This window comes from Clupea harengus, chromosome 15, assembly GCF_900700415.2.
Source record: "Clupea harengus chromosome 15, Ch_v2.0.2, whole genome shotgun sequence".
In the NCBI taxonomy this organism is placed as follows: domain Eukaryota; kingdom Metazoa; phylum Chordata; class Actinopteri; order Clupeiformes; family Clupeidae; genus Clupea; species Clupea harengus.
The window spans coordinates 4,612,039-4,627,042 of record NC_045166.1 but is presented as its reverse complement, the minus strand read 5'-3'; the positions used below and the strand labels follow the sequence as shown (position 1 = coordinate 4,627,042).

At 40.4% G+C, this 15,004-nt stretch overlaps 1 protein-coding gene across 7 annotated transcripts in view; it reads right to left on the bottom strand.

Annotated features, from left to right (window-relative positions):
- The window catches only part of enah (ENAH actin regulator), a 73,831-nt gene that overhangs the window by 15,945 nt on the left and 42,882 nt on the right, over positions 1 to 15,004 (bottom strand). For all 7 annotated transcript variants that reach the window (XM_031581935.2, XM_031581937.2, XM_031581938.2 and 4 more), the window contains 2 exons: positions 7,239 to 7,311; positions 6,256 to 6,599 (listed from right to left, as the gene is read on the bottom strand). In XM_031581935.2, coding sequence (XP_031437795.1) covers positions 6,256 to 6,599; positions 7,239 to 7,311 — 417 coding nt within the window. The remainder of the gene's footprint in view (positions 1 to 6,255; positions 6,600 to 7,238; positions 7,312 to 15,004) is intronic.

Below are 15,004 nucleotides of genomic sequence, written 5' to 3'. Positions count from 1 at the left end.
TTTTGAGGAATCGCATTTAAGAAAACTCTCTGTGTTAATGAATTTGTGAGAAATCGTTGGTGATTGCGTTCACATCAACTCTACAGATCCTCGGATTAAAGTATCATTAACAATTACGTTTCACATGTAGGCCTATAGTCATGATTCTACGAGGCACCGTGATGTCATAAAATAAATAAAAGCACTACACCGGAATGCTGCGCTCGTCTAGTGAGCGTCGTTTGGCACTGCCGTCTGTGCAAGTACGGCAATCCAGAATTTTCAAGTAGTTCCACGTTGGTGGAACGAACTGCCTAGCACTACCAGAGCAGGCGCGTCCCATTCTACCTTTAAGAAGCTTTTGAAGACCCAACTCTTCAGAGAGCACCTCCCTTCCTAACTGACACTTCGACTAGTGCTTAACTTGCACTTATAGCAGTTACATTCCTGCACTTCGTTTTTATTTCCTATTTCGTTTTTCTATTTCTTATGTAAAGTAGTATTTATTGTTACACTATGTCTCTATTGCTCGTAGCTTGACTGTTCTATCCCTTGTACGTCGCTTTGGACAAAAATGTCTGCTAAATGACTAAATGTAATGTACACGAACACTGCTGTTGCTTTCGTGTAGATTCGGTCGATTCCGACTGCACACGTCACTACGGTTGCGTGCCCTTATAAGGAGCTGGCAGGGCGTGTATGTATGCAAATTCAGGAGCACGAGAACGCGCTTTCAATTTAAGAAAACTCTTCCGGGGGAGCACAGCCCAGAAAACTTCTGCTGCGTAGGACCACATTTTCAAGCGTGCATGAATTTGGCGGATGTCTTTTGCTTACGTTGTTTTTCCGAAGCCCGTAAGAAACATTTCAGAAGAAACTTCAGAAAATGTTCGAGAATGAGGGTTTTTATGAAATGTGATCCCACAAAGTAATTCTCCAATGAACTGACAATACTTTGTGAAGAATGTGTACATAACGTTGATCTCCTAAAAGAATCAACATTTCTAATCAATGAGTTTCCTCTGAAAGCAAAAGATAGTACACATTTGTATTGTTTTTGAAAAGTCTTCCACCTCTTAGTCAAATTGTTTTGTTCATTCTTGACATTGACTCACTTTACACCAGTGGGTCACAAAGAGTGAGCTGGGGGCCTGCAGGCGTCTTAAGAAACATTGAGGGCCCCTCTACCTCGCTCACCTGCCTGTCTGTTTCCAGCAGCTAGGTGATGAGGCAGCTGGAGAGAATACGCCAGAACAAGACTGCTGGTCTGGATGGCAACAGCCTCAGGGTCCCGAAGGCCTGTGTGGACCTGCTGTGTCAGATTCTACACCAACATTTTAACCTTAGCCTGAGCCAGGAGAAGGTTCCAGTGGTTCCTGTGGAAGACATCCTGCCTTGTTACGATACCAAAGTCATCAACTTCATCTGCCCTCATCGACTACAGACTGGTTGCCCAAACATCTCACATACTGAAAGTCCTAGAGAAACTGGCTTTGGCCCTTCTCAGACCTCAGGTGAGTGTCTCTCTCACTGGAGTAACACTAAAGCTGCACACAGGAAGGGACAGAGCAGACTCCACTTCTTGAGGAAGTTGAAGTCCTGTAATGTGTTTCTTTTCTCAGTCTGTTGTACCAAGTGCAATTTTTCTGCAGCCATCTGTTGGTGCCACAGCATTAGAGCCAGTGATACTAAGACCCAAGCTGATGAAGAAGGCTGAAGGCAGCATTAGAGCCAGTGATACTAAGACCCAAGCTGATGAAGAAGGCTGAAGGCAGCATTAGAGCCAGTGATACTAAGACCCAAGCTGATGAAGAAGGCTGAAGGCAGCATTAGAGCCAGTGATACTAAGACCCAAGCTGATGAAGAAGGCTGAAGGCAGCATTAGAGCCAGTGATACTAAGACCCAAGCTGATGAAGAAGGCTGGCTCTGTGGCGGGGACTCGTCTGGAGCCTTAGAGTTGGTGGTGGAGAGAGGGATGTTGCTTAACATAACGGACAACACTTCACATCCCCTTCATGGTCTTCTGATCGGACAGCAAGAATAATTTTATTCTTCAGCTCTACTGTGATAAGGAATGTTACAGGAAGTCATTCCTACTCCCTGTAGTCACCCAGTATAGCAACTTCTCTCTGCACCGGCAGGGGAGACACCTCCTCTGCATGACAATGAAAAATTAACTTTCAAATTTGCACAGTAATAGCTCTCTGTCTTAAAGTTAAATACTAGTGTAACCTTAAGTTACCAAAACTGAATTAATCTCATTTGGAAAAAAAATTAGGAGAGATTTAGGATTGCTACTCATTTTGACACCAAAGGACTTAAAGCAAAGAACACTGTTAAAAACCTTGGGACTTTTAATTGACTGCCATCTCAGTTTTAACAACCATGTGAAAGCTGTAAGTAAATTGGCTTTTTATCATCTCAGAAACAAAACCAAACTTAGGAACCTTATGCCAAAGCATGATTTAGAAAAAAAAAAAACTCTCAATGCTTTTATTTCCAGAAGGGTTGACTAGGGTTGGCAATGGGCTTCAGCTTGTGCTCCAAATCCAAAAGTCCTTACGTTGGCTTCCAGTAAGTCACAGAATTTACTGCTACTTATTTATAAAACACTAAATGGGACAGGACCAAAATATCTGGCCGACAGGTTTGAGCAGTACACACCTACTAGACATCTAAGATCCCTGGAGAGAGTTCTGTTAGTAATAACTAACTGTCAGAACTAAACATGGTGATCAGATTTGAGCTGCTATGTTGCTCAGCTCTAGAACCAACTTCCTGATGACATAGACGGTGACCCAACTGTAGCCAGTTTCAAATCTCAAAGACCCAGCAGTTCTTATATGCTTTTTGTTAAATGATCGAAAACAGGGTAGGTTTTTATTTATTTATTTTTTTACCTCCGCCAAGGAGTCTATGTTTTTATTGGCATTTGTTGGTTTGTTTGTCTATCTGACAGCAGGATTATGCAAAAACTACCAGACCATTTTCATGAAGCGTGAGGGGTGGAGGGGAACGGGCTGAAGAAGAACCCATTATATTTAGGAGTGGATGAGGATCAAGGGGCGATCCAGGATTTCTTTTTTCACTTTCTGTAATATTTGTATTTTGTAGTAGGGAGGGCATATTTAGTCAAGGGTGGACTATTAGCCTTGCTCTCAGAGTACCCTTTTAGTTATTCATATATTCTGTTCTTTTAGCTGATTTAATGCACTATTCTTTTTCAATCTTTTATTTTTCTCTGTTCTTTTAACTGTTTTAATGCATTTTACCTTTTTAAATCGTAGTTTTCAGTTTATCACTATGGTTCTGTATATGTTTTGGCAAATATCCCAGCACATTAAGTAAAGCTACTTTTTAAACGGCTATTGTCATTGTTGTCACATTGTTTTGTGATTTCAGAGAAGAATACAAATATGACAAGAAGACTATTTCCATAGCACTGGGCGATATGGAAGGGATAATGATGTGCAACCGAGGGGTCTTGTTTCGTCCTGATACATTATACCGCTTATTATTTGTTACTTGCCAAAACCATAAAAAGACCTTCCTCCAAAATATTACTATTAAAGTGATTTTGTTGCCATTTCGTGAGAAAAAAAATGTCTCAAAGGGAAAAGGTGACATGATATGATATGATATATGATGAAAAGTATAATGGTAAATTATTAGTATTTATTTGTAATATTAAAAAAGCACTCAAAAAATATCTAAAGCTGTAAATAATTGTGTTCATTTGAAATAAAAAATAAAAACAAATTGCACACACTATGTCTTCAGAGCTGTCAAAAACTGTCAACATAGGTTTGGGCGTTTCCATTCGAAAAGCACAGAGGGGATACACTAAATTCAACATGAATAGATCATGTCCAAAACCTACCTGTCTCCCAATAGTGTAGGCTACACTTGCAACTTCATAACACAATCATGCTTGAAACATAATTATTCTAATTTTTTCTGCCAAATGACTTAATGAAAATACTCTGGACAAAACGGCACATTCCAAACCCTTTCAAATAAAGCTTTACAGTCCTGGGCCACTATTCCCTAAAGCATCTTAAGGCTTTAAGTAGCTCTGAACTTGCTGATATATATTTATTTGTCTATTTATCTATCACACTTTGCGGTAGGCTATTAAGCGCATGCCTACTCACCGGCACAGGTCTGTCACTCATCAACCAATCACAAGGTCTTTGGAAGCAAGCTCTCGTGCATGAGACTTGACGTCAACCATACCAACAGAGTTTCTCTTAGCTTAGGAGTTCTAGCTTTTCCTAAGTAAAAGTCGGTCTCAACAACTTTATGAATAGGATATAGGAGAAAACTTTTGGTTGGAAACTTTTAGTGTGACTGAGTACTCTTAGTGATAAGATAAAATGCTTTGTGAATACCGTCCCTGTTTAATACTTATTTCCTCATCTTCTCAGTACACTAAATGTGTTTATGCACATATTTACTTTGATATCACAGAGATTGTGTGTCCATCACAGTTGCCAAAGCAAAATTAGATGGCAAACAATACCCTTATCTGTCTGCAAGGCCATAACTATGACCTGCTTGGCAGCCAGTTCAGAACCTCTGTCATCCATATGCATTCAAAGCCTACTTTAAGTGGGATAAATGAGTAGCTCAGTGTAGAAATATACTAAAGACTGTAAAACACTGCAAGACAGGAAGCAGATGAAATCACAAAACATGCATTTACATGAAACATGCGTTTAACTGGATGAAAAAAAAGAAAGAAAGATGAGGAGATACAATTCACTGCAGTCATACATGCGAAGGATAGGGGCCCTTTTGATGCTATAAACTCCAATCACTAAGGAATCCTGAGGTGTCATGAATTCAAAAACACATACACACAGTACGACAGAGTAAATCATAATATGCCATGACATTCAGACTGATGTTATTTCAACAGAGAGATGTTCAGCAACAGAGGGATGTTCACATTTTTGTCACTTGTTTTTAGTACAGCTATTTATGTGCATCACTAACACTAGACCATCTTTTAATTAGTACAGGATGATTTCAATAATAAAACTGGGATCCACCCATACCAAAGACTTCCACATCATCATAGGGAAACCTTAAGGGCCCTTTAAACTGTGTTTGCTCATTATTAAATACTGTTGGAGCAGGCCATGATAATAAATCTTATTTGACTGATTATACATTAAAACACATTCTGAAATCAATCCAAATTTGAGAACCTTCCCAATTGGCTATCTCAGAATTGGATTTTTTTGTATCAATTTAACACTGGCATCCTTAACAGTCTTCGGGTGCTAAATGGCAAGGTATTTATTTTCTATGATTTATGTATATGGTGAATAAAGATCACATTCATATTAAATAATGTATTTCTCCAGGTAACTGACTTTCTGGAAATAAGAAATACTAGTCACCTGGGAATGCACCTTTGAGTTATTACAGTGACGATATTTCAAAATCACAGTCTAGGAAAGGCCACATGGGGACGAGAACTACATAATCACAGTCTAGGAAGCCCACATGGGGACGAGAACTACATAATCACAGTCTAGGAAGCCCACATGGGGACGAGAACTACATAATCACAGTCTAGGAAGGCCACATTGGGACGAGAACTACATAATCACAGTCTAGGAAGCCCACATGGGGACGAGAACTACATAATCACAGTCTAGGAATCCCACATGGGGACGAGAACTACATAACCCTTCGCATGGAATCAGTGCAACAGACCTATGTTTGAAGAGCAGAGCAATCTGACTAATTGAATGTGGTTAAGCATGGGATTCACACACACAGGTAAGCAGCTTGTGTTCCAAAGTAGCTCAGTTCCTCTCAACCCCTGCCTTTCAGAGGAGAGGACTGGCAGACACCCATTTCTGGCAGCTGCCTGCTTTGGCACTAAGGGGGCTAGGAGTTAAAATCACCCATCCTAAGCATCACCCACACAATACTACAAAGAGTGGATGGGTGAGAGCAAGTTAGGTACCATGACGTAGCACCATGCAAAGTCACATGCATTAAGCTCACAAGTTCTATTTCAAATAGTATGGTTAGAAGTCGAAAATACTGTTGCCCGAGGGGTATAGTTAAAATGGTGGGAACACAAGGAATCACTGCATAAAATATAGGCACTACAAATGCTAAGGGATAAGGGGACACTTTGCACTAGTAAATAGATTAAGGAAATATCTAAACTTGTAATGTGTTGCTGTTCAATTAGGTTGAATAATCTACAGTGTGGGGTGTAGATGAAGCAATAAATACAAACAGAGACTCACCAGCATTGGAGATGCGCCTGCCTCTTTCCCAGTCCATCTGTTCTCTGTCCAGCTGCTCCTGCTCCCTGTCTTGCTTCTCCCTTCCCAACCTCTCTCGCTCCGTCAGTTCTCTCTCCAGCCGCTCACGCTCAAGCTGCTCTTGTTCCTGACGCTCTTGCTCTTGCCGTTCCTGTTCTTGACGCTGACGTTCTGCGCGTTCACGCTCCGACTGCTCCTTTTCCAGCTTCTCCTGCTCCAAACGTTCGCGTTCTTGCCGTTTGTGCTCCTGGCGATCCCGCTCCTGCATATCCTGCTCTTGCCGTTCCCGCTCCTGGTCCTTCTCGCGCTGAAGGTCTTGCAGCTGCCTGAGGACATCAAAAGAGAAAAAAAAACACAGAATGGAAGAGAGGTGTATATATGGAGGGGAGGGAAGAACTGAAAGGTAACAATTTCAGTGACCAGTAACAGTTCATATCTTATTTTTAACTGCAAAACTTGAAAACACAAAATCAGTCATTGATGGGTTTAAGTTAGTTAGTGAATGAGCAGTAACACACAAGGGCAACATTCTCATAATTTAAGATACATGTGAGATTTTTTCCTCAGTGATAAAGCAAGGGCGGCTTGCCCATTTAAGCAGACGAAGCAATACTTAATAAAAAAAAATACAAAAGAAAAAAACGACACGCATGGAGTCAAACAGCATGTGTCTGTTAGCGATCCATTACTTGCCTGTGTTGCTACGTATTGCATAGACAAACTGACAAAGTGGTAAAGCTGACACTTTGGTATAACTGCTGTTGTTTTAAATGTGCTACAAAAATAAAGTGACTTGACTATTCGAATGTATTAGAGCATGACAATCACAAGAAGTGCCTGACAGGTACTCCATAGGGTTACAACATGTAGAGATAATCTGTGAGTATATACATATGATACTCAGTGTGTGAGTAATTATTGTATGATATAAACAGCCATATGAAAACCTCGGTCAGGTGATTCACCTTCTCTGCATCTCCAGGTCCTCTGGTGAAGGGCCATTCTGAACCTGAGGGCTTTGTCGAGGCAACGTTGAACCTGTTGAAACAGACATACACAAACTGTAGACTCCAAATACGCATCCAAAACTGTTTACACTATGTCACAGGCACACACACACACACGCACACACCCATGGTTGACACTTGACCATTCTATATTGCTGCATAAAAGGATAGCGTAATGTGACAAAAGGTTTCATCCTTTCTGATTTCATTGAGAGTTATGTTCATATTGAGTGTCCAGTGTCAGGGTTTGTCAATAGATTCTTCTAGTTATTCATTTCTGTTTAATGGTCTTACTCTTCACCGTGACAATTACTTATTGTCCTCATCATGTCTTCACCCCTTTCTGAAGCCAACATCCCTGTCAAACCAATGGCCCTACTTGTCTAATGTCATAACCGCTGCAGCAAATGAAAGAAGCATAGGCTTTTAGTCTGCATAAACAAGTGTGTTCCTGCTTTCATTGGGTCCTCCTGCAGGTAAAACAGAGGCTTTCAAAATAAAGTGAACTTGTTTTGACAGTTTGCTGTTCAAGCCCTTCAATGTATTTCAAGATCCTAGCTAGAGTCCAATGCAAAACAAATCTCAACCTTCTGATTATTTGGTTGGTCCTTGATCTGTAATAACATGTCTTTAGTGACAGATTCATGAAATCATTCATGCGAACAAGGCTAACATCAGGGTCGGAGCTTGCCTATTCCGCAGATGGGTGCAAAAGATCAGAATCAGTGGAACAGTGACCGTTCTTTTTACGCACACAACTTCTTGTCCCTGATGGCCACCAAGGAAAACATGAATATAAGGGAAGGGTATTCAGCTGATTGCAATTCAGCAACCTCATCACCAGATGGCACTAAAAACTACACACTGTACCTCACCTTTTAAACAATAGGGCTGCAAATATTTGGCAATGAATACTCCTACTGCTTTCATTATTATCGTCACCAAGGAGGTTAGGTTTTCTGTGCGGTGTGTTTGTAAAAATGTTCTGTCTGTAAGCAGGTTTATGCAAAAACTACTGGCACAACTTTCAGGAAACTTCCAAGAATAGCAGATGGCTCCATGAATTCCCTTTCTCTTGCTGATGACGGCATTTGACCTTGGTGAAGGTTTGTGCTCTCCGAGGGCCCTTCTAGTTTTGTTTTTGTTCGGTTTTTTTTTTGTCGCAAATTGTGGTTGGAAGGCAATAGTGAGAGATTATTGTGTTTCTGCTAATAAGTCTCCTTGCTCCACCTAGGATACGGCCGGGTGATGGCGACGTGACACTTCATGTTGGAAGTGTTTCCACTTGAGTAGCAAACAGTGACAAAGAAATGCTTGCAGACTGTATTTTGTTTACAGTGTCGCTACCCTTGTCATTGTATTGAACGTTGAATCCAAAATGTTCCAACATAGTGGATTTCAAAGACAGCAGTGCCTCTTCAAATTAGCTTCTCTCTGTCTAGCTTGTGTTCGCCATTGGAGTTAAGAGAATATTTGTGTTAAGTTTCCCCTCTCTTCTCCAGCTCATATTTGCATACAGAGTGCTGATAGAATCCAGAGATGTTCTGTGGATCTGTCTGAATGTACAACGTGCGTGCAGTCTGCAGCGCAATAAACATGTTTTGTATGTAGTATGCCTGTCAATTTGATTTGTTTTCCAAAACGTGGTTGTTAAGGTGTTGCTATGGTGGTTTAGGTGGTTGCTAGGATGTCACTATGGTAGTGGCTGCTAAGTAAGTTGAGGTGGTTGCTAGGTTAGTTGAGGTGGTTGCTGGTCTTTGAAGTGGTTGCTATGCTGGTTGCTAGGGTAGTCATAGTCATAGAAATGTCATAGTACTGTAGTTAGTATCACTGCTAATGTTAAAAAGTTAACAAAGTTAGTTAGCAAGTAAAGCTGTGGCTGACACCTGACCTTGATAGCTGTTGCTTAACACACACACATTGTTGCAAATTGTAGATCATAGGCTACATACATATCATAGGTTAAATAATATATGACATAGATGATAAACAATGAAACTTAAAAGAAACACCGTTCGCTAATCGCCTATCCCAATGCTATCCTGTCTTGTTGTACTCGAATTGTCAGAGCTCGCTGGCTAAATGAATAATTGGACGCGATCTCTCTCTGAATAAAAAAAAAAAGAAGCTAATGGCAAAGATTTTACCGCGCTGCATATCCCACCAATCAAAATACTACAAAGACGGGCATTCTAGAACATCTTTGAGCTCTGAGCTAGAGATTGCCGCCCTGGCTGCTGGCTGGATTGCTTGAGCCCGTGGCGTGTAGGCTACGCAACTAAACGTTTGGTCATTGTTTTCTTTCTTTCTTTTTTTTATTTGTATTGCGGGTCTGTTGTTGGTCACAGTGAAAACCTGGGACATTTCTGGGGACAGCTCCAGCCGGGGACAGGCCACCAAAAACGGGGACGTCTGGTCACCTTATTGGAAAGAGTCATTATTTCAGGCCAGCGCAATGATCACAAGAGGGAAGTAAGGGCAAAACTCAAAACAGTACTAGATTGTAAATGGAGAGATATGCTACAGATATTTACCGCAACAATATAATTCAAATTCATAACTATTTTTAGATTTAGCTGCCTTTCTAGCCCTGACAGCACAGCACTGTAAAATAGAAACTTGAACAGCCCGCTTGAAATGGCATCTTCCCATGGAAAGAACGTCAAAGAGCGTAATCTTTTAGAAGTTTTTTTCCTTTTCTTTAGAGAGCGTGCAAAGTCAGTTGCAGCTGAAGATATCGTCAGTAGACGATGGGTGGAAGGGTGGACGATCGGTATAACCAGAAGTAATACTAACTAATGAGTGGTTAATTTAGTCACCTGATCGGAAAACAGAAAAACAATCCTTATTCATGGCAGTAATATTAATCAATGATTGGTTAATACCAGGACCTTTATTTGTCCTTGAGATACAATGTCGATTGCCTGATTTTAATGTTGTGTCATGTTTATTGCAGCTGTTTAACATTAATAGTACCCAAATTACACTTGTGGCGGAGTAATGTCAGTGTATGTAATTACTAGCGGTAGATAACGTAAAGGACTGATATCACACATCACAAACACACATAATCGTGGTATTTTTACCTAGGGCAAGGTTAAATTACAATAGCTTATGCAAGCTAACTAGCATGGTGTTTGGTTAGCTCACGCTAGCACACACACATACACACACACACACACACAAAAGCTATGTCTACTACCGCGCACTTTACGAAGTACACTGCAATACAGTGCACTGCAATACAGTGCATTTACATCTGTAGTGTGTTCTGTCGCTGATTAGTGTTGTCTCAAATGGAACACTGACTGACGCAAATGTGCAAGCCTTTTACCCATAAATCTGTGCGCCAGCTTCCTCCAGGCCAACTGGAAATTTTAAACAAAGATGGCAGACCAAACTCCGCTGACGGCTGTGTTTTGTATGTAAATGTACATCTTTTGGTGGTTTCTCGCTTAGATTTTTTTTAAGTTACCGAAAATAGACACTGTACTATCAGATAACACAGTTATTGTAACCAGCAATAATGGTTGAAGTGATTTGCGAGGCGTCAGTCAGCAAACTAAAAAGCTGCCGAAAGGGCTCCTCCTCTTCTGCTACGTTTAGGGCAATAGTGTCCATTGTTTCACACTGCATTTTTTTACCGTTTGCAGTGCGCCATCCAGGTACTTTCAGTGCCCTGAATTCTGCTGGTTCTGTCAGTGTGAACACCCTAAGCACTGAAAGTCAGTGTTTGAAGTGCACAAGTGTGCGGTAGTAGACAGAGCTAAACACACAGACAGCAATGCAGGCTGTTCATTCAGTCATTTGGGTGGCCCTTTACTGTACTGTACTGTACTGTATAGCTGAGTGTACTAGTAACTATTAGCCTACTCTAATATACCAAAGGAAAATTAGCCACAGATTAGCAAACCGAAAACCGAATTTCGCCCGAAATAGCAACTGCTAGCAGACTCAAAAGACATATACAACATATCCAGCAGCTGTCTCTTAGTTTGACGATAACCGTCCTGAGCACTCCTTTACGGTGCCAGTATGCATGTTCCAATTGCTGATGGAAGTGAAAACATTGCTCCTCACCCCCACTACTCCTCATCTACGCATATGGACAGCCAAACTCTACCCACTCACTCTGTTCTTTTTCTTTCTCTCCTAATCTTCACTATGGGACACTGCTGTAGTCTCTCCACCCGGTCTACCTGTAGAAACCCTCGGCCAATTGCACCCACCGCCACCGCACTGCCGTACACTTACTCTACCCCATACCCTATGCTAGCATTTATATACAATATATATTATTGCCACCACCGACATGTTTCTCTACTCTTACTCCCCTTACCCCTGTAACAGTAACCCTATGAGCACAGTGTATACCCACTAAACTGGTCTTGTTTGTATCATGTATTTACCACCGGATGTCTGTATATATATTATGTACATCTACCAAATGTAGGCTGTGTACAACACCTGTTGTTTCCCTTCCCCTTCTGCCACACAACCCTCCCCCATCCCCCCCTGCCTATCTCCACCCGGCCGACCTCAAGCAGATGGGTCCCCCCTTATGTGTCGTGGTTCTGCTTAAGGTTCCTTCCTGACAAACAGGGAGTTTTTTCTTGCCCCTGTTACCATTGTGCTTGCACTAAGGGGGTTCCGGCTCTGGGCTCTGTAAAGCGCCTAGAGATAACTATATAAATAAAATTGATTTAAATTAATACCTTAACAGGATAAAAAAAAAAAATAATAATAATAATTTAAAAGTCAGGCAATCGACACCATTAGTCAACGAAAAAGTAAAGGTCCTGGTATTAACTAATCATGAATTAATATTACTTCAGTGGAAAGCATCTGCGAATCTATCCAGGTAGGCATCAACTGCCGTATTAAAAGTTAATGTTAATTTGTTTATACCCATCTAATGTTAACTTTCTCCTTAGCAGGCTAACGTTAGTTTGAAGTTGGCCAATGAAGTTAGCATGCTAATTTTAACTAGTTAGGTTACATTGACTGTTAACATTAGCAGTTGATAACTGCATGAACAGCCATTTGTTGAAAACACTTGAACTTTGGTTAGACAGATAATGATAGAAACAGATCTGATAGATAGAAATAGTGTCAATAAGGTGTAAATGTGGCCTAATGATTGACACTGTCGTATTGTTATTCCTTTGGTTTAAAGTAATTAAATGTTATGTCAATGTTAATGATATGCAGGTAATCTCTAACGCTAATGTTAGCTAGCTTTGTAAAAGGGGAGACAGTATGCTAGTGTCTCATAACCTATACGCCCATAGATATATACAGTAGATGCTATATTTAGGCATATGAGATGCAAAACCTGAACCTGCAGTAAATCAAATGAGACTATTTTTGTTGGTAGAAGTGATGCACCAGACATGTTCTCATCATCTGTGGCTCCAGCCAAGAAGTTGGGACATTCCAGTGAGGCTATGCTTCACACATAGCTATGTGAGGTAAGACATTTGTGCGAGTATGAGCATTTTCACATTACTTGACCATAAGATACAAAGGGTGTGAATTGTTTTTTTGATCATATTTGTTTTTCTCTTTTATGTTTGTGTCAGTCTGCAGATGACCCACGACCCCTTTCTTCAGGCGAGACCACTGTTCAGCCCTGTCGTGACTGCCTTCACAATCAACTGCATACTGGCCGTTTGCATCACGCCTGTGGTGACCTTCCCAAAAGAGGACATCTATGAAAGGGTGATGTGACTCATGGCCTGTTATTACACCTTTCACCTCACATGGCCGAAGAGCCTCTCTGTCCTCTCAGACACCGGAGTTGTCCACGGCCCATTTGTCAAGTGGAAATAGTTCATGACTGACTAGGGTTGCACGATACACTTGTGTTCATTTCTGATCAAGAACTGTATGTATCGGCCTATCAGAGAAGTGATCCGATTGAATTGCTTTGAATTAATAGGCAGGGCGTTTAATGTTTATTATAAGGTTTAGAGCACTGTTACGTTTACTATCTTGCCATAGGTCTTACATTTTCATTTTCAACTTGACCACCAATGGCCTTTATGTTGTGTCTGTATCGTTTGTTCTGCCCATACACAGCAAATGATCAGTTCTTTGGTTTAATAATGTTGACAACTTTGTTAGCCACAGAAGGACAACATAACAGTTAAAAGCTAGTAGTCAAGAAATAACCATGAGAATTACTGCATCTTTCCTGGGTCCTTGTTAATAAAAATGTGTTGTCATATTTCCTTATTCAAAGAGTATGTGGTCTAATTTAGCCCCCTAAAAATAAGACTTTTATTTTAAGTAATTTGATGCTAAAACATACCATAGTTTTGAGTGATACTAGGCTTCTTTTGAATTAACTAGGCTTAATTAGATTGCTTGGAATTTGTCTTTTTGATCGTATGTCAAGATCGCATCGCCAGTCGGACAGCCTGGTTTATTTCAATACATCTTATCAAGTGGAACTCACTTACTGCACTGGCAGTCAAATGTGCTTGTTTTAAGCACAAGTATGCTTCTATCTGCAGAGTATCTCTTTACTATCTAACTTCCTCACTTGATCCCTGTCATTATTACCATCACACTATCACTACAACTATCTGCCTTTTTCTTTATTTCTTTCTCTCTTAAACAGTTTAATCTCTTTCCCTCACTTACTGCCTCTATTCCTCTATCTATTTCCTCTTTCTTTACTTCTCTATCCTTATGTTTGTCTTCATCAAAGATACTCTATACCGTCTCACTCTTTTTAATAAATTGTAATTACCCCGTCATATTGGGTTTTATTTAATAAATTAATGCATTGGCCTATCTGTATTCCTTTAATCGTATGTACTTCGTTAATAAAAAAATGTTCTGTACGTATTACAGCGCTTGAGTGCTTTTTAATCTTAAGTACTTAATTATTTTTGTAGTCTGAGGTCATCAATCAGTCAGTCAATCTACAATGTATTTATATTGTATTATGTCAGTAATTATGTTAGTAATGTGCTCTCTGCGTATACAGTACATGCCCTTTGTATTTATTTATTTTTTGCTTTGAAAGTGCTGGTATTTCCTCCAGGAAATGCAAATCTAGTTGTTTTGAGTACTTCAAATTGTGGTCAGATGTAAAATCTATTAATCACATGAATTAATATACAAATTCCAAATGTTTCGAACAGGAAGTTGAAGTTGACCTTTTTTTCCAGTGCAGCTGGAAATGGGGATGAAGGCATGGTCCTGAGTGATTCAGTCATGAGATCATCAACAGGTGTTGGATTGCATGTGGCATGGTGTGTCAGCTTTAGGCCCCCAACCCCCAGTACTTTGACCACTTATGGCAGGACTGTCTCTAAGCAGGGGTGCTTTTATTAGACAATGTGTTTAAAAATAAGGACAGGAAAAATTCCTCACCCTCTTAAGTTTGCTACTTACTAGGAGTACTATAGATATCTACCCTTCTCTCAAGCAAGAACCAGGGTCTGGTGTTGCTATTTCATGTCCACCGAATAATGGGGAAGCCTTCTTGTCACAGCACTGACAGCACTGACAATTGTCTTTGGACGATGGGTTTAGGATATGTTGGTAAATGCTTTTTTGTCTTACTTCACAGTGAATATTTTTATAATGTTTACTTTGTTTTTGTAGGGGTTCTGGGGTTCTTGGGTTTGGGGTAATGTTCCATAGGAGGAATTTGACATTTGTTTCTGCTTTATATAGGTGTCCCTCTCGCCAAAGCATTTGGTAACATA